The sequence below is a fragment of the Rhea americana genome, unplaced genomic scaffold (genome assembly GCF_003343005.1).
Source record: "Rhea americana isolate MKP2758 unplaced genomic scaffold, rheAme1 scaffold_58, whole genome shotgun sequence".
NCBI classification, from domain to species: Eukaryota; Metazoa; Chordata; class Aves; order Rheiformes; family Rheidae; genus Rhea; species Rhea americana.
This window is the reverse complement of record NW_028186734.1, coordinates 423249-450608: the sequence shown is the minus strand read 5'-3', so window position 1 is coordinate 450608 and position 27360 is coordinate 423249. Positions and strand designations below refer to the sequence as shown.

The following is a 27360-nucleotide window of genomic DNA, read 5'->3' as shown; positions in this document are numbered from 1 at the left end:
TTTAAAAGGTCAAGTGCTGCAAATACTGGCCAGATGACACAGAGATATATAAAGACATTAAAGTTACCCTAATAGAAACAGAGCTCCTGGCTGAATACGTGATTCGAACATTTGCAGTAGAAAAGGTAAGTTACAAAATTCAGTTTTTTACATATCATGGTATCTGCCTCGATAACTTATACCTAAATTCAACATGGAAAAGTTAAATTCATTGACTGACAGCCTGCTATTTTTTAGCTATTTTCTTTGGATTATCACCTGGCGCCCTCATATGGTGGACCGTGTTTTCCTTGAAATGCAGATACTTTTCTGCCCTTTTCCAACACCATTGGTTCCTGCTTGAGTTGGAAGTGATGCTCCTTGTCTAGGAGAAATCAAAGCCTCTCTCTCAGCAATCACTTGAAAACCACATTCATGCTGTTCTCCCATCTTACATTCACTACAGTCATTTTGTGTCTGCCCCAGAAGCTGCAAGCACTGTGATTCAGAAGTCCGTCATTGTGAATACTGTAATCTGCTGGTCCAGTGTGTTTCTGGTCTGCAGTGAAACATTTGTGTAGCAAACTTATCGTTCTTTTCCGACAATTTCACTTTTAGTAGGGAGCTTTGCACTTTATACAGAGTTCCAATCTGCATATTGTTTTGCTGTTTATTAGAAAAATACCATTTTTTTTTTGATGTTTATTTGATTGTATCGCTTTCTCAAACAGCTTATAATGTATGAACAACATACAAATAACAAATATGGTACTTACTGAAAGTGAAAACAAGGAGAGTGGGTTAATGCTGCAGTATGTCAGGCTTCTTGTGTCCRTTCAGGGGTTTTATTCAGAATTCTTGTTCAAGGACAGAAGTGTGTTAGTTGTATGTATCAGGACTTATCTGAGTGGCAGAACAATGAGAAAGGTCCTCTTTGGGATACTGGAGATTCCCAAACCTGCATTGAATTAATGTTCACTCAGTATCACCACAAGTAGACCTTCGACTAATTATCTCAGAAAACAGCTTTTGATTTAGTAGCAGTACGTCATACTAAAACTAAATTCATTCTAAAATGAAACCAAAGTTGAGACCATAACCATTCAGTTATGGTCTTGAAGAACATAATCTTTTGCATCAGATTCTTGTACCCAAGTAAATGAAAACCCAAGTAGATGAAACCTCCAGAGAGGTCTTCGTGTATATCCACAATAACAAAGCAATTAGTCTTTTTTCCTGTTTTATTTTTCAATCTAATAGTTAGATATGCATGAATACAGCAACCTGAGTGTAATGATAATAAATTTAAACAGTTTGAATGAATTGAAATATTTTATCTTGTATACTGCTGTATATATTGTACTTCAAATTCATTCAAGCCTGTTGTTTCCTTCCATTTAGATATTTTTAATAAACAGATGAGAAAGGATGGCTACACTTTGAAGTAGCTGCGACACTGGTTGATTTCTATTCTGCAGATTTTAAGCCCATGCTTTGATGTTAGCTTTCCACTTCTTAACTGGGAGTGGAAAAAAAGACCTAGCGGATTTTACAGTTACTCGTAACCAAACTGTCTTGAATAAGTGCATTAAAACAGATAGAGATAAAAGGCACTAAACATTTTATTGCTTTAAAAAAATCTCCATCTGAAAAGATTTCATTTAAACACTGCTTTTTTAATAGTTGGTAGTTTTCCAGTAAGCCTCTGAAAGCAGTGTCAGTGTAGTTTGAGTAAAGTACATTTATTTTTACCCCATTTACCTTATTTTTTTAACTGTTCTGGTAGTACTGAGAGGTCAAGTTGGTACATTCCTTACACTATAATTTTCTCAAGTTTAGATTTCTGATCTATTGGGATTGGTAGTGTTCAGCATCTCTATCGACAAGCTGCATTATGAGACAGAGCCCACTCTAACTGAGTTTGCAGATAAGTGCAGTGTTGAAACTCTGAGCAGTAGAGCCTCAGCTCAAAGGGGCTTGAAAATTCAGCTAGTAATTCAGTAAGGAGAAATGCAAACCTCTGCACCTTACGTGGATTACCCCATGTGTCAGTACAGCCTGGAAACTGCCTGGCAGCCCACCACCACCCCTGCCAGAGGACCTGGGGCTTACAGTCAACTCCAAATTGAGTATAAATCAGCTGTGTACTCTCACCTTCAATATTACTCCCCTTTAATATGTACARTTTTTCCAGTTTGGAGCTCCTCATTTTAGGAAAGATGTTGAGAAACTGAAGAGGATTTCTCCAGATCTAGCAGATGACTACTAAAATGATTAAGGCTGTAGGAGATAGGACTGCAATGAGAGGTTAGAGAGCTGACCTTGTTTGGTCTGTCAAAGAGGAAGAAGCAGAAAAGTGAAGAGTGCCCTTAGAAGGGATCTAAGGGCAGCCAGCAACTACTCGAAGGGCATTTACAAAGGTGGTGGTGCTAAATTTTTCTTGTTGRTGCTGTATGGGGTCCAAGTGTTGCAACTTGAGAGGCTTGGAGTGGGCATCAGCCCACTCTGAGTGGGAGGTTGGACTGGAGCCATCCAGAGGTCCTTTCTGACCATGACTCTGTACCTATGGATGATCATTCTCACACCTGCTCTTAAAATAAAATGTAGAAGTTGATTAGTTTGGGGATAAATTCATTGACTTTTTTTTAATGACTATTTGGAAATTTTTGAGGAGCAGGGGAATAACACTGAGAAAATTGAACTGAAAATTACTCTCTGATCCTGGAAAACACTGCCTAGGTACTTTTTACTTTGTGTATATAAGCAGTTCCTTTGGAATTACAATACAACAGTTATCTGAGATGAATTACTCAGATAGTAACATACAGCAGCACCATAAGTATTTGTAAGATTAGGGCCTAGATTTTTTAACATCCTAAGAATTGCTAGAAAGGTGCACCATTTTTCTGATTGTTTCAGCTGAAAAAAAAAGTGAAAAATACAGTCTTTCCGAGCTGAACATACGCTTTTATGATTCATGCAGTTGTGTTGCTATTTGGGGTTTAGAAACCAGCAGGGAGGCTACAGACATGAAAATCGTTCTTTTGTAGGTATAATAAGCAAACTCGTTATAAAAGTAGCCAATATGCAAAATCTTTTCTAAGTAGTGGAGTATAACGAATGATGACAGATAAAAATACAGTTAGCTTGATAGACAGCATTTCCATAACTAGCCCCCAGGTTACACAGGAAGTATTGTGCTCTGTGCAACAGCTGGGCACGTGATTTTGGAGMCGCAGTTTACATTTTGTGAATTGCTGGATAATCAAGCCGTTTTACAGCGTGAGGGATTTTTGCGGGGGGTTCATTCTAGCCCTCCGCTTGTACAGTCATGGCACTGCATTTTTGCATGGGACCTTTGTTTCTTGGGGGACTRGACGTGGGCAGGCTTTACGGGCACTGCGAAAGTGCTTGTGACATGGATGCCCTTCCCACGCACAGCTATTTGCAGAGTCGGCGGCCTTGCTTACACTAGCAAAAGGATCTGTTAACTAACACACTTTAAAATCCTCACAGTACAGAGACCAAATTGTATTTGAATGTGTTTGCTACAGTGTCTTGAAATAAAAATCACTTTGTTCCTGGGCTTCAGTATGTTTCCAAATTGTTCTTTAGGCTGTAAGGTCATTTCAGTAATGAGGGTYTGATCTCCTTGGTCTATACCAGCGTTGCATGTCGCCTCCTCTTTTGCTCTTTGGCYTGCCTTTCTGCATCATAGTTTCAATGGGAGATGAGTATGGGGAGACCCTCAATCCAAAGAGAGCTCCAATCTGAGCGGTCAGAGCACCGGGTCTCCAAGAGAGGCCATAGTTCCCTCCAGCCATATAGTGCTGGCACGACCAAAATTTCTCAGCCATTGAAAATCTCTGACTCTCTTGACTTGCGTACTATCAATAAATTAGGACATTTATGTTACTTCATTATGCAAAGAGATTATGCATATACCTTTTATATGCAAACCAGCTTGAGACAGGAAATACATCTTTAAGAAGAAAAACTGTAAACCACCAGTTATTAATATCATTGACATTTAGTCCAACCTAGACATGATATGTCATAGTAATGCTGTTTGCTTATGAAATATGTATGACGGTCTCTAGTCTGTAGATTTTTAATGAGAATAAAATACTGGCAGCTACAGTTTTGTAGAGGGAGGGGGAAATACAAGCACTAAGAAAAACATACCTAGCGTATACCCTTTAAATATCCAGATTGCTCCGAAAAGTCACATGCGAAATTACTYACATGATCAGCTTCTCATTCATACCTGTCTCACCATATCCATGCCTTGCAGGCTGCAGTAAATCACCTGATGGGTATGTGGAGGTCTACCAGTGTGGCCCATGTGGTTGGAGGTGCACGAAGGTTTCCTACTATTCAGCTGTTTCTTTCAAACCTATAAAAGAGATAAAAGATAAGGAAAATTATGCTGAMATTCTAGGTTCCTGAATTCAGCAGCAAAACTCCTGTGGAGAGCCGGGCAGGGGGAAATTCCATCTGTGCTGTCTGTTCATGGCCTTGCTATTGACTGGTTTTGTGATCATGGCAYGTCTCTTAAGGCCAGAGTTTTCAAAGCAACCAAGTGCTTAAATATAGAGATGAGTGTCTATCTTGTCGCCAAAAGTTTCTAAGCAGCCTAGTGCTAAATCACTCAGTTTTACTGTAAGAGTTTGGAACCAGTGATAGGTAACCTTTGAGCTTGCTAACTATTGAGAAGCTCTTCAGCAGTCTATAGAGAGGGGTGTATTGGCAGAGTTTCGGTAAAACTAAGKCTTTTAAAGTTACAATTCTGTGTTACCACACTTCAAATTATTTTCACATTCCAATTTGCTCTTTTTTCAACCTGTGTCTTCTTGACAGAGAGGTGCTCATGAGATCCGAGAAATTCGGCAATTTCACTTCACTGGCTGGCCAGACCACGGTGTGCCATACCATGCAACAGGCCTGCTGGGATTTGTACGGCAGGTCAAATCCAAGAGCCCACCTAATGCTGGCCCTCTGGTTGTCCACTGCAGGTAGGCAGAACAGGAGTCCCTCTGCTGTGTTTTCCACTAAACTTAGAACCTAATTTTGCTCCGCCTGAACTGCAGAATTCCTGCAACAGGCTGCTGAAGCCACTGGAGCTCTACCCACGGTAACTTGCTACCTAGAATATAAACAAGAATGGCCAAAGTGAGTCTGAAATCCTGCAAGTGCTTGCATGCAAAGCTTGATTTCAGTGATGATCCCACTGGTCAARTACCTGCAAGGTGAACCCATGCACTTCACATTTTCCAAGGCTCTGCTGAGCAGTAACTGTGCTCTTCTTTTACTTTAGCGCTGGTGCTGGCAGAACTGGGTGCTTCATTGTTATTGACATCATGCTCGATATGGCAGAAAGAGAAGGCGTTGTAGACATATACAATTGCGTGAGGGAGCTTCGATCTCGGAGAGTTAACATGGTGCAGACTGAGGTACTGTTAACCTACTTGAATATTGCTATATGCTTTGCAAGAAAAGGTATTATTCTAGTCCATAGGACTAGAGGAGCCCCTTTTGGTAAGCACCGTCCACAAAGTATTTCATTGAATCATATGCAGAAAATAACCCACACGGGAACACGATGAACTGCYGCCCAAACACCGCATAGTTGTGTTGCACTTCTTAATGTTTGCAGTGGTTTCTGAGAAAAAGGAAACTCATGAGTGTTACCTCTCCAGAATGAGGATCTGTTCCAGGATGCATCATATTGAGACCCCGTTCTGTGATAGCACCTACAGAATTGTGCGGAATAAGGAAACTAGTAATATTCTGGAGTTTATTACAGAGAGCTTACTGCACTGCTGTTTGTAACTGTAACTAGTTTGACTCAGTCCTTCTCTATTCATTTCCATATGTGTGGAATAAACTTCTGTGAACTGTTAGTGTTTGTCTGGGCTTGGTTCCATGTCAATGAAGTCAACGAGAATCGGAGGGCCAACCTTATTCATTATTATTTAGCAAAATGCTAATAGTATATGCTCTCTACATCAGTAATTATTCTAATTGCTTTACCAGGAACAGTATGTATTCATCCATGATGCCATCCTGGAAGCCTGTCTTTGTGGGGACACATCTGTTCCAGCTTCTCAAGTTAGGTCTGTTTACTATGAAATGAACAAACTGGATCCTCAGACTAACTCCAGCCAAATCAAAGAGGAATTTAGGGTAAGTTGTGGTTAGCCTTACTTAGAAGCTGTGCTGTTCAGCTATGCTGAAGGCTTCTACTTCAGTGTTTGCTTGTGATCATGTAAATTTTGGACCAGGCTTATGAGGGAAGAACTGCAAAAAAAAGAGAAAATAACTTGTCACTGATTGCTATGGGATAATAGTAAAATCTTTTTCCTCAAGAGAAATACTGTGTCAATTCCTTCTCCTGTCCTTTCTACAGAAGACAGGGTACAGTGTGGTTGTCTTTGAGGTTATTTTGCAGATGTATGTGCTTCTAGGTCTTTTGCTTCCAAACCCTACTGACTGTGATGGATTTTCATTTCCCTGCATGTTGACTCCCATTGCAACTGTGTCCTGAGTTGATCTGTTCTTAAATATTTGGGGATGCTTTCACTCTTGGGTTAATTTTTTTCTTGTATTGTTTATTCTTTTTGAAAGACTTTAAATATGGTTACTCCAACACTGCGYGTGGAAGACTGCAGCATAGCACTTTTACCACGAAATCATGAAAAGAATCGCTGTATGGATGTTCTGCCTCCAGATAGATGCCTGCCTTTCCTCATAACGATAGATGGGGAGAGCAGTAACTACATTAATGCTGCACTGATGGATGTAAGTCTCTGCCACATCATTAATAATAAAAGGGAATAAGTTGCCCTCTGAACTGAGCAGTGCCAGAAAGTGGAGTCAGCACAAGAGGGCTGAAATCCTTCTAGCTTGTTTTCCAAAAACATGGCACAAAATCTTTAAACTCCCAAGCACATTTAAGATCCCACATATGTTATGTCAGATCCAAGGTTCCAAAGCCATGCTCAGAGCATGTCAGGGACTCCTGATTAATTGAATGTGTCTAGATTTCTCTCCAGTGCTTGAATTTTTAACCATCTAGCCAAGGAAAAAAAGGAGTTACCTATTAAGACACCAAGGCAGTTAAATGGGATAATAAGGTTTGCAGCAATATTTTAGCTTCCTTTGCTTCTAATTTRAACAGTAATTAACAAAAAAAATAATTGTCTGTCAGTACTAGATAGTACACAAGCCATTACTTCAGTCTCTCTGTTTATTTCTGTTTGAATGAATGGTTCCTCTTCACTTTTGTGTGGATTTTTTTTAAAGCATCTTTAGTAATTCTAAACCTGCTGATAGAATATCAGTAAGAAAACACTTAAGCCATCTTCACAGTCTGCAGATACTTAYAGCATATCTTTGACACTTTAGAGATACAGTAATTATGGTTGTCACATACACATAAACAAGAAAACAGAGGTTAGAAATGAATGAATACATTTTAAATGGCTTTTTCGAAAAATGAAGCTTGAGTAATAATAGTTTATAGTACTTTTTGCATTTCTTTCCTTCCAAGTTCTTGAAGCATTTTCTTAATATAATCCTAAGTTCAAAACACTCCTTTTAAAAGGTGTGTGTTTTATTTTTATTTATATGTGTAGAGAAACTGAGAACAAAAGTTTAAGTGACTTCTCTAGGTTCCCTCGGTAGGTCAATGGTACGTTCATATTAGAGTGGTGCATCCTTGTTCTGTGGTTCGCAATCTTGCCATTACGCTGTCTTCTTTCCCRCAGAGTTCAGTATGCTTTTGTTCTGTAAATTAAGTACTGCTCAGAAAGGTCAGTGCCTCCGTATTTGCTTTGAAAATACTTGCTTTGTCATGAGTCTTTAATCTTGAACCAAATAGTGAGATGGATCCAAAGGCATATCTGGCCAAAAGGCTGCATGGGAGGAGGGGATTTGGGACACTTTCCACCCAGAGTGTCTCAGCTAGGCTCAGCAGTACCCCCTGCACTGAAGGACAGAAGCAGACATTTGTCCTTGCTCTGTTCTCCTGGTGTCAACAGATGCATGTCACCCTACCCAGCTGCATCTGCTGAGCTGCAGTCAGGTCACCTAATGCAAGCCTTTAAAGCTCACTTCAAGCAAAAAGGGTAGCCAGCAAGGTTTTCATATTCAGTACAAGAATAAGGCTAAGGATGATTTCTCCCAAAAAACTGCTAGGACTTCTAAGCCAGGAAGTGGCAGAGAGCCCCTCCAGCAGCTCGGATCTGTCTGCAACTTGCAGCAGTTGAGGACCAGCAGAATAGGAGGCAGCTGACTGATAAAACAGCAGGAGTGATACCTGCTGGTTATGGTTTGCCGAAACCAACGCAAAGAGCTGGAGTCTTGCATGTCTTCGTCTTTACCCCAAAGCACTAAATTAGATTCACATTCTGTGATCTGTTCAGTGACCCCAAGAAAAGAAAAATGCAAATACCTGGTTAGATTGTTGTCCTGTTGTGGTAGAAATACTTCAGCTCAAGGCATGTAGAGGATCCCCTGCCCTCTGTAATGAAAGCAGTGACAAACCCTCCCAGCAATTGCCCCAGTATGGCCCATACTGGCCTTCAACACTCAGGAGGACGGAAGTGAAAACACTAGTATGAGATCCACAGTGCACCCTTTCCACCAAACAGCTCCATCAATGGCATACTCTGATATTAACAAAAGTGAAGGAGCCCTGAAATTTATCCCCTGGGTATCCTCACTGCTGTCAGATAGACCAGAATTTGAACAATCTTTCTAAAAAATAACTAGATATTTCCTTACATAGGATTCATTCAAATTAACAGCTAAGTGCAGACAGACAAGACAAATCTGTCCGTTAACAGCTCGAAACAAAACTGTTGCTCAAAATTTTGTAGGAGTTTCATTAGAGGCAGAAACCTCTGATGGTTCTACTCTATGCCTGTGGCATAAAATAAGTTTGAGAAATATAAACTGCAGAAGTTATATTCTACCCCAGTGCAGTTTATTAACTTGTAAACATTCAAGATSTCAGGAAAGAGCTGAAAACATTGTATGAATTGTATAGAAAATAAAAATAAGACTTTTAATTATAATATTTTGGGGATATTACCGGCATTTTGCTGAATAGATTTTTTTCTTACCATTTCTTTTTTGCTTCTTTGCAGAGCTACAAGCAACCTTCAGCTTTTATAGTTACACAGCATCCCTTACCAAATACTGTCAAAGATTTCTGGAGACTGGTCCTAGATTATCACTGCACTTCGATAGTCATGCTGAATGATGTGGATCCAGCACAAGTAAGTCCAGATAACTCCTCCATTCAACAGAGAAGTGCTAGTGCTGGAGCACATGCACTTCAGAACAGCTTTAGGACATAATTAGTTTTATAAAACAACTTTAAACACCAACACATTAAAAAATGATTTGTAGCTTGAAGATATGCATGGGAAAGAGGAATAAATGCGGCCATCAGCAACTTCTCCACCAAAATGCTAATACACACACACATACATGTATCCCCTCATAATTTCTTCTGGTTGGAAAACATGCTTGGGAAGAGCTGATCAAAATCAAAATGTTTTGATTGTAGAATTCTGACTCAAATCTGAAACACAGCAGTAGTAGTCAAAACTTATAAAAAGATGCCAACAGCTCTTTGTTTGCTTGCCTGAAACAGGTCAATGACCTTGGTCTTCTTACTAAGGGATAGGTGTTCCCAGCAAGAAAATATGTGCCACATTTGGCACAAAATGATACTGTTAGCAAGGAGATAAGAACTGAACAAGAATGAAGACTGAGCATCCCTCAGAAGAGGAAACAGGGCAAAGAGACACGTGAAGAGCTCTGATTACCTTACAAAAGAGTTGTTCATGCTGTACATGTTCTTTAGAAAATTGGAAAACTGTACCCACCTGTTTGGCGATTTAATCACTACCATTAATCACTGAAAGCATCCTAGAGCCTAGCTTGCCGTTGTGTAGTTCCACATTCTTATACTGATATATTTTCCTTTATTCCAATGAATTACACTAGCCCTGTGCCGGAATAATGTGGTGGTAATCTGGATCCCAGATATGTAAATATTAGCTCATTACTGGTTCAGATAAGAGCAGTGGATATGTTTTATGGCAGAATCCCTGTTATATTTTTTCTTGATATGTTCAAAATCTTTTTAGCTTTGTTGAGTACTGTTCATAAGTAGAAAAATATTTCCTTTTATTTCTTTTTAATGTGAAAAAATTGTTTTAAAAACAGTGGTTTTCAACTTTGTCTTTCAAAGGAATGTCTAGAAGTTCTATACTCTGTTTTAAATACTGAATTTCTGAATACCAGCCCTTAACTGTCTATGGGGAGAAGAATAGAAATGAAAGAGAAAGCTTTTATTCATTAGTCTAAGATTATTTTCTAAGTGAATGAGGAGCGATTCAACGGAGTCAGACTGTTAGAGACTGCTGAGCAGATTTTTTTTTAATTGGTGAGCTGTGTTTTGAAGGTACAATAATGCTCAGCTATTTCAAGCATTTATTATCCTCACAGACTTTTAAAAACTGTTGGGATATGCAGTTAATACACCTGCCTCTGCAGTATGTTAAACCTATTCCTTCTAATGTGAGTAACGATCTTTTCATTAGGAATAAATCTCAAAACCCTCAGAGAAACAGAAGTGGAGAGAGGGCAGAGTTTATTAAAAACATGCATTACATTCAGATTTATTAATAATTAGTTATTATTATTTATGTATATATGAAGTGTTTACATTTCTGTATAGATATTACAATTTATATGGATTGTTATGTTCTATCGGGAAATGAAATTCAGCCCTTCACAGCAACTTTGACTTGGAGAGAGTCACTAGCATCACATGCATGCAAAATGCTCAGACCTGAATGCATTTGGATTTCTTTGGAACTTGAAAATCGTGGTTTCCTAAAACAGCTCTGGCAAACAGCTCTGCTTGTTATCAGCTACATATTTTTCAAAGATCTGTTAGAACTGTATTCCTACGTGTTTGAAAGACCTATACTAAATTGTGCCTAGAATGAAATGATGTAAGCACTGGCACGTGCATGCCTCGTATTGTATTTTGCTATCCCACACGCTATTGTATTGCGTAATAAAAATCAGTATAAGATTTAGACAATACTTAGAAAGTAATTTGTTCAGCAAGCTGAATCATATGAGCTTTTTAAGATAAATGAAAATATATTTTCCTAGTCCAAAATTCTGTTCTTAACTTGTTAAAGCGAACTCCTGCAAATCAGAGTGTGTTCTCTTTTTTTTACTAATGTAGTAAAGGACAATTTTTATGAAACATGGTCATCTCTGAATAGCTTTACTGAGAAAAAAAGTATAGTAAGAAATGCAAAACAACGTTTGGGAAAAGTGTGATTTGTCAGTTCAGCTCTGGATCACCAGCAGCAATGCAGCAGAGTAAAGACCACAGCTGTTTTGCTGAATGAAATAAAGTTCCAGATATGAGATCAATGCTCCTGCAAGCTCCTGCAAGCAAACAGAAATTTACTGGGTTCATAATGAATTTTGGAGAATGCTTGCAAAAGCTACATGCTTGAATTGCTGTAGATATCCCTGAAAATATTTAGGGGTTTTTTTGGAAAAATGGACAAGCAGACTTTTCCAGGAAAGGCTCCATTTACTCTGTAACATATTTATAGAGATGATGATTGGTTCCAGGATTAAGCCACCATGATTTTATGAGACACTAAAACTGGGCAAAATAGTGCTAATGTTACTTTGTGATCTCTAGACACCCAGAAGTAATGCTTTCTGAGCACAAAAGAAAGTATAATTATTATTTTCAAGTGGCATTCGTAAGATGAAATGGAGCAGTTTTTGAAACTGTAAAGGGATGCTGATATTTGCCAATATCAGCATTTAAGGGTGGAACAGAAGAAAAAGTTAAATGCTGAATTTCGAGCGCTGATGAACCCTGTTTCTTGTAAAGCACACATTCTGATGTAGCTTGAATTACTATCAACTTCAGGGCAATTGAAGCTACCAAGCCTTCGATCTTGGGCTTCACACTGTCTCCTGGATGTGGTAATGTTTGACAGCATTTCCCTGTCCTGTCATACTGCATTGCAGAATTGACATTGAGTGTCAGAAATGTGTTACTCCAAATGCCGGAAAATGGCAAATCCAGCAGCAAGCAATAGCATGTTCAGTTAAGTGAAAAGGCATTTGTTTGAACTTGTTCCACCCAAGYGGAATCAAAGGGCTTGAAACTGGTGGAAGATGGTGCACTGTCTATTTTATAAAGGCTTGTGTAAGAACTTAGGTAATAAATGTAACACAAAAAAAAAAATCTAGAAATGTATACTGAGACAGCGTTTAACTCAAAGTAATTAACTGTGCACTCTTTTGGCTTTCTATAGTTGTGTCCTCAGTACTGGCCAGAAAATGGAGTACACCGACATGGTCCTATTCAGGTGGAATTCGTGTCAGCTGATTTAGAAGAAGATATAATCAGCCGGATATTCCGAATTTATAATGCAGCCAGAGTAAGGACATTATTTGTAAAAAATTTTATCTCAGCAAATGAGGTGCCTCTACTCAAGTCATACAAAAAAAAAAAGAAAAAAGGAAGTTGAACTCAAATAAAACGATTTTTAATTTTTCAGCCTATGTATTTGAGAGCAACAGTGAAATACTGGGTCATGCTATAATGAATGAGGAAAAGGCCTTGTTTGCGTAATTACAGTAAAAAATATTTTAATGCTACATGCGTTTGTCAAGCTTGTCAAATGCAAATGAAATAAATGCACTATTCAGATTGTATGGGTTGTCAAAGAAATGCTGAAATCRGTGCTGTTTTCAGCAGTTTTAAATTAGCCATCTTGTATGTGTGTGTTATATTATGCAAAGAAGGCCAATACTAGGCATATTTTTCAGTACCAGACTCAAGCTTTTCGTGAAGATCCTATCCCACTAATGACACTTGTTAATACATGTAAGCAGCATGTAAGGACTGGCAGGTTCTCATGCCCAGCTTTTATGCTCCCATGAAGCTGGCAGAAGAGCAAACTAGACATCTCTTTCAAGCTGAGCGGACGAAGAGACGCCACCATGGATCAGGCATCGCTTCGCGCGGGGACGGCGAGCGCCTTCGCGCTGGCGCGGTGTCGCTGACGAACCGCCGGCGGGACACACAGCGCTCCTGGGTCAAGTCASGAACTGCCCTGACGTCCGATAGCTGTGAGGACAAAGAGAGAAAGGCCCAAAACCGCTTCCGAAGGGATACCCAGAATGCTAATTTCTGCGCAGGGAAGCGGGTTTTAAGCCTCAAGATGCTTCTATAGCGTTTTGAAGGCCTTGYGTTTCCAATAAATTTGGCAACATAAAAACACAGGCTCCAGAAGTGGCAGTGGAGTTTTAGCAGGCTCTGGGGCTGGGGCAGTCAGCTGAGAGAAACTGGCCAGGAAATCAGGAGATTCCACCTTTTAGCACAACACAGACAAGACCCGTTGAAGAAAGTATCTAATGCTGCCTCCACTTTGATTTGTTTCTTCATCTTGTTAATCCTATACCCTCTCTATTACCACTTACTCTAAAGGAAAACATGTGATGTCAACATTTCCATGTGTTTAAAAAGTGTTCATTTTAAAAATGTGGCACTAAAATGCGCTCACTTTGCACGGAAGTGAAAGTGGCAAACTCCTATACTCCAACAGTTTTCGTGTGCCTGTTTATTATGCCCTTTTCAAAAGACTGTAATTTTCTGCCACTAGCGCTTGTTCTATGCCCCTTTTTATTTTAAATCACTATAAAGCAACTGTTCAGTAACATTTCACCAGAGGGTTCTGACTGCCTCAGTAGCACACAACAAATTAAAACGAAGTTAGATTTTTATAAGCAAGAGAAGTTGGAGGGCTTTATTKGGTTTTTAAAATGTTTCCTGCTTCAAAATATCTTGAGCGGTTTTGACCTTTCTTTTAAAAAGAGATAGAAGCAGGCAAACGCGCTTCAAAAATGTTGAAGCATGTGAAAAAGCAGAGGTTATATAATTGTATTGCAGCACTYTCTTTGCTACCAAGTTGCCTGCTATGATGTCAATTAATTATTTGGAGCTGTACCATTGCTCTATTCCAGGCTATTTGTATAACATTCTGTTTAAAACCTCTCACTCTAATAACTCTGTCGGAAATTAAAAGTCATAACTCCTCAAGGGCAGTTGAAATTACATTAGTAGTTTATCAGCAGCGATCTGCCTGAGCAACTTTCCGTGYCGATACAAATATCTGAATTTTGTACCATTTGAATAGACCATAAAAAAAATGTTGTTACTTCTTCCTGCTTGTTGCCTGAATCTGTGCAGCCCCAAGACGGCTATCGGATGGTGCAGCAGTTCCAGTTCCTGGGGTGGCCCATGTACAGAGACACTCCGGTTTCGAAACGCTCTTTCTTGAAGCTCATCCGTCAAGTGGAGAAGTGGCAGGAAGAGTACAACGGGGGAGAGGGGCGCACCGTTGTACATTGTTTGTGAGTATTGGAAATGAAAGACCGAAAGTAAAGGAATACTGTGCCAGGGATTAAAAGTTTTGTGAGGAGGTGAAGAGATATCGATCTTTGCCTTTCTRTGTTTTGGTAGACCCCTGAAAACCTATGAGGTTTTTGTAAGAAGATGATAGATACAAGTTTATTCTAGTTTATAAAGACGCTCTGTGACTTGGCAAATGAAAAAGCTCGTACGTACACTGAGTGTATCAAAATTGTATACTATCAGAATAATGTACTTTTTATTTCTGTGGTTTCGGATTGTATGTCAGCTGTAGCCTATTAGAAGAAGAATAAAAGTAGCACTGGACAGTGTGATTCTTCATCCAAACATAAATCACAGAAGTAAAAGATGTGTGATCACCCAGTTGCAATGGCCCGTTAATTGACATATCTTTTTATAATAATGGTATATTTTTTTTCTCCTGCTGTGATCCATTTGCTCCTCTGGTACAGGCCCTCCTTCAATCTGTCACCATCCTTCTTTTGGTAGGGCTTAATAACTGTATGTGCTGTTTRCCCTCAGCAGAAGCTGAGCTTTGGAGACTGAGCCTTCAGTGCTTGAAGTCATATCCCTCTTCTTCTAAATGCCTGCTTAAAGATACTGTCGTGATGGAGAAGGGACATACGCATATTAGCCTGTGCTTTCATAAATTGGTACCCAAGAGTTAGGGTATCGATTAACTTCCTAACATTTGGTTTGTAGTTAATAAAAGTTRGACCTAAAGAGGAAAATCTACGTGTATTAATAACTCCCACTATCACTGACCTTCAACAAGTCATTGCAGATTTTTGCTCTTCAGTTTCCCCATCTGTAGTATGGGGATAATAATACTTTCATCAGAGGAGCATTGTGTGATGTGATTAATTAATGTTTTGAGATCTTCAACTGAAAAGACCCTTTTGAAGTGCAAATTACTGTTATCTCTAAGGTAGTTGATGATATTAAATAGTTGTACAACATCACACATGCGTCACTTCCAGGCAGTAAAGAAAGAAAAAGCTCTAATATAATCCTTTTAAATGGCTTTATTTTAATTAAAATTCTCAAAGAGTCCCACAATATCAGGCAATGTTTTGGCAGCAGAGAGCATTCTTTTCATACTGCCTGGATGTGACAGATGTGTGACATTGTAGCTTCCTTTGAAAATCAACCAGTTGCGAAGCCAGCTTGAAAGACCTGCTACCTAACTAGGCTGCACTCTAGTAATTATTAAGATTTATTATTTTCAGAGAAATGCAGCCTAAAGATTCTGATTAGAATAGCCGTAGAAATAACAGGGTTTCCAGAAAGAAAGAGATTCTCTTAAAGATTAAAAATAACTGAGGGTGAAGTATTATTAAATACTATTTTTAATCATGATATGAACATTTGTGCCTGGCTTCTTTGTTAGCAAGTCACTTTGGGTTCTCATCCTCTGAAACTGTGGGTGGAGGGGGAATAYGTACACTTTTCATATACTTTCCTCAGCAGCGGGTCCCTCTGSCTGGTGCTTCTGGGGGAGCATATTGCCTCCTGGAATATCTCAGCACCACCTAGTGCTGCGTTAGAAGTGCAGCCACCAGAATATCTTGTAGACAAATTAAAAGGCCACCGTCGGTATTGCATTTCCAGGCCCGATACCCATTACAACATTGTGTGTTAACGGTGCAAAGGGCTGTTGAGCTGAATCTAGAAGTACCTTGTCCTTTTTTCATCAGTCTTTGTGCTATCTCAAGAGTTCACTAAAAATAGTGGTGCAAAAGTCAGCCATCAAATTCACTTCAGGCTTTTAGCCTGTTGGWCCCTGAATCATAGCTTTATGCTCATTTGACCCATTAATTCCACAAAAAAACAGTGTTCGACTTCGAGCTCAACAGCTTTCATTRTTAATATTCTGTGATTTCTCACTACTGGAACTGGTACCTTCTGTAGCGATTCCTGGTGCTAGAACTTGTAACATAGAGCTGATTGTAATTGAGTCATTTTATCACTTTTATTGTAGGAATGGAGGTGGCCGCAGTGGGACGTTTTGTGCAATCAGTATTGTTTGTGAAATGCTTCGACATCAGAGGGCTGTTGATGTATTCCATGCTGTGAAGACACTGAGGAATAATAAGCCTAACATGGTGGACCTTCTGGTATGAGCATTTTAACTGCATCGCTAAGTAGAAAATGTTCCTTTTTCTCAGAAGRCACAGTAAGATTTCCAAGATTTGCAGTGGGAGTTGTTCACAAAGCAAGCAAGTCATTTTCAAAGGGGATAATGAAGTCACTTCACTTGTAAGAGTATTTTTACACTGCTTTCTTCCCAAGGAGACTTTGTCTCTGTTCATTTGATTTTTTTAAGAGTTTTAAACTTTCAGATGAACATCCTTATTAATTTTCTTTTCTAGCAGGCTGAGCCAAGTGGAGAGCAGTCCTTGCATGGGAGAAATAATAGTTATGTAAAATGAAATGCCAGATTTTCAAATTATATATTTTATAAATAGCTTAATCGCCTAATATTTATCAAAGCCATGAATTTCAGTTTGACATCCAGAATATTGCATTTAATTATGGTTGCTCTATCTCACAGAAAGATTAAAGGAGTTCAGAAACAAGGGGCCATGTGCAATTATTTTCTTAGAGAGTGTTTTATGTTAGTTTTTTTTTTTTTTTAATGGAGAATTGCTGAAGTGTCAGCTGCTGTGTCACCAGAGCCACAGAACAGTTTAAAGCAGCAGGTTCTCACACTCCAGTGTGCAGTTGTGCATTTGGAGCCGGGTGCAGCGTGCTGCCCTGTTCTGAAGCCTGGGCCCTGAGGACACCGATTTACAGCATCCTGTCACAGAGGCGGCTGCTCGAGAGGCAGCCGTATTCGAGTTCGCATGCTAAGCGGCAGAAAGCAGCATCTGGGCAGCTTCAGGGATGCTCACCCAATTTGAACTAATTTTGCAAGCTCTGGTTTAACAAGTTTGGGTCCCTGGGACTTGTATTTCAACATCTTGTCTACTCTACCCGRGATCCCATGGAAGAACCGCTGCCACCACAGCCCCCATCGCAGTGCTCCCAGCTAGCATACCTGTGAAGTCCCAGGCTCTCCCTCAGGCCAGGCTGTAGCCAAGCTGATGGATAAAAGCCAAATGTTGCCAGCTGCGTGAAAAGAGGAGGCAGTTTGCAACAAGCACCATGGGGCCATGAGGCAGCAATGTGAAACTGTGAATCTCATATTAGTGAAGCTTTTGCAGTGATGGGAGGGAGCAGCTTTTTTGGCTTTTTTCCTCCAGTTTATATTCTCAGGAGGGGACTCATCATGCCAAGAACCATACATTTTTATTTCCTGGATATTAAGAGAAATGTCCTACTTCTTCATTCAGACAGTATAGCTTTGGATAGAGACTTGGCAGTCCTGCTGTTCTCTGTTCTCCCAGAGCTTAAGTCCACAGAACACACTGATCTTTCATTCATTTATTTTATAGAAATGAAAAGAAAATTACCAGTGTGAAGATGTACAGTTGAGGAAAATGCTGTCTATAAATTCCAGTTTGTGACAGTTCTCCAAGTACAGATTTGTCAGGCCACTGTCTCCATTTTTAAGCAGAGATTTTTTTTTTTAATTAAATGCTAAATATATTATTTTAGTATACAGAAATACCTTTCGGTAAATTAGGGAAGGTACTGAGAATGCCTGCCCTGTAAGGTCTTTTCATTAGGAGGTTTCAAAGCACTTATAAAGGAGATAAGTATTGTTTTCCTTATTTTACAGCTAGGGGAACTAAGGCCATGGTAGATGAGAAATCTTCCCATTATCTCATAGTTCACTGGCAGAGCAGAGGTGGAATCACATTTCTTCACTGTGGTCTGCTGCTTCATACAAACAAATATTTGAGCTAGGAAAGGTTCAAAGGAATTTCCGTGCAGATCGTTCCATGGTAAAAGGGAATCAGGACACTTTAGCTCTCTTCCTGGYCCTATTATTGACTTTTTCCTTTATGGCCTTTATTATATTAATATGTCTTTGCCTCAGTTTCCACATCTGAAAAATGAGAACAAGAATATTCATCCACCTTTGTAAAATGCTGTGAGATTATTGAGAAAAGATGGTGTACAAATGCTCAGGGTTGTAATTGCAGTAGTATTTCCCAAAAGTAGTTTTAAGATTCCATTCTGTTCCACACTCCTCATTGGATTAAGGGCAATGTTTACAGTCTATACTTAGAGACTGGAGACTGTTTAACTGAAACCTATTTTCCCTGTAAGTGTAAAAGTCTGAAAGCCACATCCATTCAATACAGAAAATCCATGAAATTCCAGTCAGCATCCAAAGGTACCACATGGTATTACAAAATCTCTACTACAGCTTGTCCAAGGGGTTTCGTAATACATGCTTTTGGATCTACTGATGGGTATCCCAGAAAACATAAATATTCCTCTCTGGAGCTAGCTAACATAGGTAGACTTTTAATATCCATCATCAAGTGAATAATGAAAATGTACAAAGGATGCACATGCRTGAACACCATGGGAAATAAGAATGTCTGTTCTATAAAACAGGTGCTGTTTTTACTAAAAATGACAGATGTTCTGGATCAGTAAATCACTAGAAAGTAAGCATGGAAAAATGGAAATGGATGAGTGGCTGACCTCGTTTTGATCTCTGTTGCATCATTATAGAACAATTGTGATTTAGTTAGAAAAATACTTGTAACAAAAGCAGAAAAGGAATAATTTCTATAGGACTTCTTTCTTTTCTTTCTTTTTTATTATTCTCTTATTTGAAAGAATAAACAGGCTGTTTAAGGAGCCCTGCAGGGTCTTAAAACCTAACACACATCTCACTCATAACTTAGGCAATATAAGCACCTAACATATTTTACTGCAGTTGATGCTTTGAAAGAAAACAACTTAGAAACTGTCTGTTCTTGTTTCTGTTGTTTTTGGTTGTTGTACTTTGATTTGGGCTCTTAAATTTTAAGGTGCACTCTCTTCTCAACTAAAACATGACCCAAAGCCACAAGTATCACTTATTAGGTCAAGAGACTGAATCGTCTGAAATGTTCACATCAGTCAAAAGGAGAATATATCTGAAGTGTAATTGTAGTCTTTCTACTTGTGATGCTCAGGTGAAGGCTGAGTCCTGCCAGCTAGTTAACTCTGTTGTTAGTACACAACATTACATGCTTGGTTATGTTTTATTAATTGATWAAAGTGCATCAAAGAGAGGCATTTCAATAGCAGAAATAGTCACAAAACTGGTAGGTATTTCCAAACTAAATTTTTGGAGACCAGAGTGCTTGGATTCAGGGGACCTGCACCTGCTATTTCTTTCAGCTCTTCTGTTTCATTTAAATGTTTGTAGCATTGCTAAATATTGCTGGCAGTAAGAATGAAAATGAGAGAGGGTATGTGAGGACCTAAGGGGGGGCTTAAAACTGTTAAAAGTCCTCCGTTGCCACACGGTTTTCAGTGGCACAGTGGGTGCGGGTCAGCGAGAAGCGCTGGTCTTTTTCTCCTGCTGAGGAGAATGAAGGGGATGAAGTCCTGACTGTTCATCTCCAAAGGATGCCGGTTGTGTCCTCGTGCCGGGGGAAGGGACATGTGCCTGGGCTTGGCCTCCTTTCCAAGCAGTTGCAAGTAAACACAGCGGTCCTGTGTATGAAGCACAGGGCTGGCACCTGAAAGCTTAGCCTGACTAACAGAAGAGCTGAATCATCCAGACTGTATTAAAAGTCTAACTTAGGCATCATCATTAAGCACCAAATTGGAATGACTCCAGGCCTGAATGTTTCACTTAGGGAGTGGAGTATTGTGGTGTGGGTTTGAACTACATGTAGAGGAGGAACAGTATACAGCCCTTAGCCTGAAATGTAGTGAGTTCTTAAACAAAATTAAAATAAAAGTTACAAACTGGAAAGTCCTAAAGATTGGGTTTATTTTAAGATAAACATTTCTGAAGAGGAATTTCAATAACTGATTCTGATAAAGCACTTCATGAGCTTTTTGACAGGAGACTGAAGGGTTGCAAGTCAATTTGTTTATTCATAGTCAATTTTTCTCCTACAAGTAGCTAAATACATATCTACTGAGAACAGAGCCGTAAGTTACTGCGTGAAGTGTCTATTGTCTGGTTAATATAAAGATTTTCTTCTATGAGTATAAATGGGATTTGCAAACTGGTGCCCATTGACCATAGTTGATAGTAAATAATTTTAACAGAAGAGAAATATTGAGCGCCTTAATTAAGATCCTTCAGTAACTGCGGTTTTCTTTTGATTTTTCAGGATCAATACAAATTCTGCTATGAAGTGGCTTTGGAATACTTGAATTCCGGCTGAGGGCATCAACAGCACAGACAAAGCTCCTCCTCTCACCACCACAACCAAACAAAGCGAGTTGTTTCATGATATCCGTGTAAATGAGATGAAGACTTCTCACTGTTATGCTTATACTGCTTTGTATAATTGGCTCTTTTTAAGAGCCCGAAAAGATGTTTCTAAAACTGCTTGCACTGCCCATTTTCCACCCCAATGCCGCTGCTTGACACCCATACGAACATACACCAAACCACATGGCAGTTGTTGAACACTATATTCATACGTAGCCATTGATGTGGTGAAGCAGCATAGTCCTCTGGTAAATAAGAGAGCACAATTATATTCTTATGAAGGAATTTGTACTTTTCTGTTATGTTTCATAGCCTGTGATTCCCAGTTATTGTCACAGCCTAGTGTACATTTCTGTTCTGTGGAGAATGCTGTCTGGCATTTTGATAATATATGATTTTAGTTATATTTGTATTCTAACAACACATGCATAATAAATTAATCATATGTAGCTTATCTGAACTAATGGAARCACATGTACCAAATCATGTTAACTTTGTTGAGTTGTAATTTCTATCCACTTTGTACCATTTCAGAGAATCTTGATAGAAATACAGTTAGAAAATGCAAAATACAGGATGCTCAGATTAATATATCCAAAGCTTTTTCATTTGTTTGTTTATATTGTAAATATTTTTTGATTTCATCAAATTATTTATTCATTAAAATGATTTTTTTGTGAAGCACAGTGAGTGACAATCATTTTTATTAAGCCCTGGAAATGCTTACTGTATGATAATGTAAACATTTGTTTACCTTGTATGGATTCTCAGTTCAATAAATAATTACATACATGATAAAATCTTGTTTAATTTAATATCTCTTTGGCATCTGAGTGCCTTCAACTGAACCTCTTTGCAGATTAACTCTTGTAAATATTGAGCTACCTTCAAAGTCTGTGATCTAGCGTCAATCTAACCAATAACAAGATGTCCCATGCCTACATTTAAAAAGAAGCGAATTCTGTATTTACAGATGCACATGCACAAATGGGGAATCTGAAAATTGCCCTTTGCTGTGACAGAAGGGCTGATGTTGGGCTTGCAGTACCCAGACTTGTCACAGCATCCTTCTATAGCCTTGGGCATGCSCTGTCACTTGCCCTATGCCCACTGCTACAACGTGAGGGTAATGTGCTTTTGTTCTTGGGAAGACTGACTTCTGCAAGGATAAATTAACTCCTCTTGTTAAAATAACTGATACTGCAATGATTGTGGGCCATTTTAAATTAAATCTGTTCTCTTACGTGGGATGCTACCAGTTCTGCCAGTGGAAAGTTCTGCATGATTAAAGCTGTTCCCTGCCCTGAGAATGGTTGTACTTTGTTTCCAAGGAGTGTGTGGGTGATTCCTCTTTCCCGGGAGCACTCACCGGTGTTTGCCCAGGCTGGGAGCTGCCTCCTGCTCACAGACACAGTGCCGGAGGTGCAGCAGAGAAGCAGCAGGCGAGGTGAATGAGCAGGCAGCAGCTTACTGCTCCCCCCGCTGGAACTGTAGATCTTCTTCTCGCCCATCAGTATCAATGAGACATCCTGGGCAGAGCTGCTGCTTAATATCAAAGCCTCCCAAAGCTATATGGGAAACCCAGCGCAAGGATGCAGCAGACCACGCGGTATGTCAGCTCCGAAAAGATCCCTTGAAGGTGCCAGCTATCGGAGATCCAGCCAGCATCTATATAAACRTATCAAAGTCAAAATGTTTTGAGAGCCTCTCAATCTGAGATCCAGCTTGGCTAGAATGACTCACAGCTTGTCAACTACCAGTTGAGAACCACTGCAAAATTCAGATCTGAAGACGAGGATTGGCTTCCTCAGCAGCTGAAAAACATCTCTTTTAAAAGAAAATTGCATTAAAACATAGTTGGCAGCTACAGGTCATTGCTATAAATTGCACAGAGGTACTGAAGAACTTTTAGGGAAAACTACTGCAGTCCTGAAAAGAATGATGGTCTTTCGGTCTATCCTGAGAGCACCRTAGCCTGTTGCAGAATATTATTTCTCTGGAGAATGAAGGCTATAATGTTCCAAAAACAAATCTCAAACAGCATGTTCATCAAAAACAACTTAGCAGACTAGGTATGCTGTGCTTTTTTGTAATAATTGTTGGATGCTAGAAATTCAGTTCCCAGCATCTGTTCTTTGAAATATGAATGTGTGTGTCCAGTTTCTCCTGATGGATTCAAGTAGTGTTATATGGCTAAGTGCACTGAAGGAATAATAGGGCAGAAGATGATACAGGCCAAGYAATCCCAAAGTGAATGTGATTTATTGAAATGCAGCACGAATCATGGCAATCTCTCTTCAGGACAGAGACCTTCAGTGTCTGCTAGCTACTAGTTCAGATATTGTACTTCTCAAGACATACTTCACACTGGTAGGGTTAGGGGGAATAGAGAGTAAAAGGGGACAGGGAAGGAYGGAGTTCAGTGTTTCTCGCTGTTTCACTGTTCATATGACTAATTTTCTTTTATTCTTCTTACACAGGTGCAGTCAGCCCCATGTAACAGAGCCTATGTAATGTTGTGCCAAAAGGCATTCTGTGAACTATGCGATCTTCAGATTGGAGCTAGCCAAAGAAAGCCGAATACGTAAGTTTACAGTTGTAGGGAAGGCTCCTCCTTCCCTACAACTGTCAATTAATAAAATGATAGAGAAATCCAGGATTCAATAAAGTAACATTTGGCAAGGAGAAAGATGAGGATTTCAAGAGTCAAGAATACACAAAAAGTAAGGAATCAGAAAGCAGAAAGAAGAGGTGCAGATGGAGGGCAGGCTCTCCAGGAGCAGCGTGGAGCCTGTGAAAGCTCCTGGGGAGAGGGAGTGTGGAGAGGAGACAACAAAAAGAAAACAGCAGTGACAGCCATTTAAAGTATTCATAAACCAACTTCCCTTTTCTAGAAAAAAAAATATAAAATAACAAGCCCAGTACAGTTTCAGAACTTACAGACACATCACAGAACTGCAGAATCATAGAATCAGTAAGGTTGGAAGGGACTGCCAGAGATCATCTAGTCCAACCTCCCTGCTCAAGCAGGGTCACCTACAGCATGGTAGACAGTGTTGCATCCAGGCAGGCCTTGAAGATCTCCAGAGAAGGAGACTCCACAACGTCTCTGGGCAACCTGGTCCAGGGCTCCSTCACTCTCACAGGGAAGAAATTCCCCCTCACGGTCAGGCAGAACTTCCTGTGCTTCAATTTCTGCCCATTGCCTCTTGTCCTGTCACACGGGACAACTGAAAAGAGTTTGTCCCTGTCCCTTGACACCCTCCCTTCAGGTACTTGTACACATTGATAAGATCCCCCCTCAGTCTTCTCTTCCCCAGGCTGAAGAGGCCCAGCTCTCACAGCCCTTCCTCACAGGACAGATGCTCCAGCCCTCTGATCATTTTCGTAGCCCTACACTGGACTCTCTGCAGTAGCTCCATGTCTCTCTTGTCCTGGGGAGCCCAGAACTGGACGCAGCACTAGAGATGAGGCCTCCCCAGGGCTGAGTAGAGGGGCAGGATCACCTCCCTCAACCTGCTGGCAACACTCTTCCTAATGCACCCCAGGAGACCATTGGCCTTCCCGACCACAAGGCCACATTGCTGGCTCATAGTTGACTTGTGCACCAGCGCTCCCAGGTCCTTCTCTGCAGAGCTGCTCTCCASMAGGTCAGCCCCCAGCTTGTACTGGTGCATGGAGTTATTCCTCCCTAAGTGCAGRACYCTGCACTTGCCCTTATTGAACCTCAKGAGGTTTCTCTCTGCCCAACTCTCCAGCCTGTCCAGGTCTCTGAATGGCAGCACAGCCCTCAGGTGTATCAGCCGCTCTCACAGCTTGGTATCATCAGCAAACTTGCTGAGGAGGCACTCTGTCCCGTCATCCAGGTCGTTGATGAATAAGTTGAACAGGATGGGACCCAGTACTGAGCCCTGGGGGACGCTACTAGCCACAGGCCTCCAGCTAGACTGCATGACACTGATGATGACCCTCTGAGCTCTGCCTTTCAGCCAGTTCTCAATCCACCTCACTGTCCACTTGTCTAACCCACACTTCCTGAGCTTCCCTAGGAGGATGTTATGGGAGACAGTGTGAAAAGCCTTGCTGAAGTCAACATACACAACGTCCACTGCTCTCTCTTCATCTATCCAGCCAGTCATTCCATCACAGAAGGCCATCAGATTGGTTAAGCAGGATTTMCCCTTGCTGAATCCATGCTGGCTACTCCTGATCACCTTCTTTTCCCCCATATGTCTGGAGATGACACCCAGAATGAGGTGTTCCATCACCTTTCCAGGGATGGAGGTGAGGCTGACTGGCCTATAGTTGCCTGGGTCCTCCTTCTTGCCCTTCTTGAAGACTAGAGTGACACTGGCTTTCTTCCAGTCCTCAGGCACCTCTCCAGTTCTCTAGGACCTTTCAAAGATGATGGAGAGCGGCCTGGCAACAACATCTGCCAGCTCAGTCATTACCCGTGGGTTCATCCTATCTGGCCCCATGGGTTTGTGGATGTCTAKCCTGCCCAAAAGGTCTCTAATCCTGTCCTCCTCAACCAAAGGAAAGTCTTCCCTTCTCCAGACTTTCTCCCGCACGTCCAGGCTACAGGATTCATGAGGGCTGCCCTTAGCAGTGAAGACTGAAGYAAAGAAGGCATTCAGTAATTCTGGCTTCTCTGTATCCCTTGTCACCAGGGCCCCTGCCCCATTCAGTAGCAGGCCCACATTTTCCCTAGTCCTCCTCTTGCTGCTGATGTATTTGAAGAAGCCCTTCCTGTTGTCCTTAACATCCCTTGCCAGACTCAATTCCAGCTGGGCCTTAGCCTTCCTCGCTGCATCTCTACATACTCTGCCTGCATTCCTGTAATTCTCTCAAGTAGCCTGTCCCCTCTTACTCATTCTATGTGTTTTCTTCTTCTGTCTGAGTTTGGCCAAGAGCTCCTTGCTCACCCATGCAGRTCTCCTGCCCTCTTTGCTGCACTTCTTACTCATAGGGATGCACCGCTCTTGAGCTTGGAGCAAGTGATGTTTGAATACTAGCCAGCTCTCCTGGACCCCCTTTCCTTCTAGGGCCTTAACCCATGAGACTCCACCAATTAGGTCTCTGAAGAGCCCAAAGTCTGCTCTCCTGAAGTCCAGGGTTGCAATCCTGCTTGTTGCCTTAGTTCTTTCCTGCAGGAGCCTGAACTCCACTATCTCATGGTCACTGCAGCCAAGGCTGCCCCCAACCTTCACATCTTTAACCAGTCCCTCTCTGTTGGTAAGGACAAGGTCCAGCAGGACACCCTTCCTYKTAGGCTCCTCCACCATTTGTGACAAGAAGTTATCGTCRATGCATCACAGGAGCCTCCTGGACTGTTTGTGCCTTGCTGTGTAGTCCTTCCAGCAGGTGTCAGGGTGGTTGAAGTCCCCCRTGAGAACCAGGGCCTGTGATCGTGAGGCTACCTCCAGCTGCCCGTAGAAGGCCTCATCAACCTTCTCTTCCTGGTCAGGTGGCCTGTAGTAGACACCCACAGCAGTGTCCCCCATGTTGGCCTGCCCTTTGATCTTTACCCATAAGCTCTCAACTGCCTCCTCCTCCACACCTAGGCATCAATCCTAGTTTGGGAGGAATAGAAGAAGGGATTTTTTTTTTTCAATTCGCTGTATATGAGAGGTGCATAAATGAATAAAGAGCCACTCTAAATTGTTAGCCATATATATTCCCCAATTCATCTTCTTCCTGTGACTAGAGGTGGATGATTTTTGCTAAGCTCTTCTGAAACAGTGGCAATGGTGACAGTGAGAGAGGTTATCACCTATAGATATCTGTATCTCTGGCAGTAACTTTTCTTTTACAGCAATGTTGCTGACAGCTTCCTGGGGTTCTTTATCAGCAAAATGAGTGTATCATCACTGGCAGTGTAGCTTCGCAGAATACTAACCCAAAGTTTAAGGACTACATGTAGTAAGATTAAAAAGATAAGCATAGGAAATGCAATTTAAATTAAAATGCCAGACCCTCCCACCAAGCCGAACACAGTGTGGCTCAAAACGCCCCAAAGATCTGATCTCATCTGAAGGTGCCAGGCAACATCCATRTACCTCCCTTTTGATTTTCTCCTGCTGAGTAGGGCTCATCTCTACTGTATCTGTAATGATTGCTTCGTATTTCACTGTATGTGAGTATTCRCCCAGACCTAGCAAATTACCGTGTATGTCCATCCTCAATCAACACTAACCCTTTGATAAAGTAGAGTAAAAGAGAAATAGATTTTTTTTCTTCTTTAGGGGCAGCAGTAAGGGTAAGTTGAGGCTTCTAGATGTAGCTATTCCAGTCGGCTTCCTTTGGTGAGTCCTAGAGAGGCAGTAAGGGTAGTAGCAAACCTAAAGGCCCTCAGCATTGGCCACTCCAAAATTCAGCATACTCCACAGCTGCTGACAGTTGCTGACATGCAGACACAGTATGAGCTGCTGGCATTTAATTACAAGGTACAGAAGAGGCTCTTTTCTCTTATGGTTGCCTTGATTTTTTTTTCCTCCTTCAAGAATGACTAAATGAAAGAAAGAGTGAGAGATCT

At 40.7% G+C, this 27360-nt stretch overlaps 1 protein-coding gene across 1 annotated transcript in view; it reads left to right on the top strand.

The window, feature by feature from the left end:
• Positions 1-21625, top strand: part of PTPRM (protein tyrosine phosphatase receptor type M) — a 370997-nt gene extending 349372 nt beyond the window's left edge. Inside the window, exons 21-30 of the mRNA XM_085319327.1 lie at positions 9-125; positions 4840-4994; positions 5297-5432; positions 6016-6165; positions 6607-6780; positions 9132-9263; positions 12360-12485; positions 14300-14463; positions 16464-16599; positions 20722-21625. Of these exons, the coding sequence (XP_085175453.1) occupies positions 9-125; positions 4840-4994; positions 5297-5432; positions 6016-6165; positions 6607-6780; positions 9132-9263; positions 12360-12485; positions 14300-14463; positions 16464-16599; positions 20722-20775 (1344 nt within the window). The 3' untranslated portion in view covers positions 20776-21625. The remainder of the gene's footprint in view (positions 1-8; positions 126-4839; positions 4995-5296; positions 5433-6015; positions 6166-6606; positions 6781-9131; positions 9264-12359; positions 12486-14299; positions 14464-16463; positions 16600-20721) is intronic.
• Positions 21626-27360: the final 5735 nt, after the last annotated feature.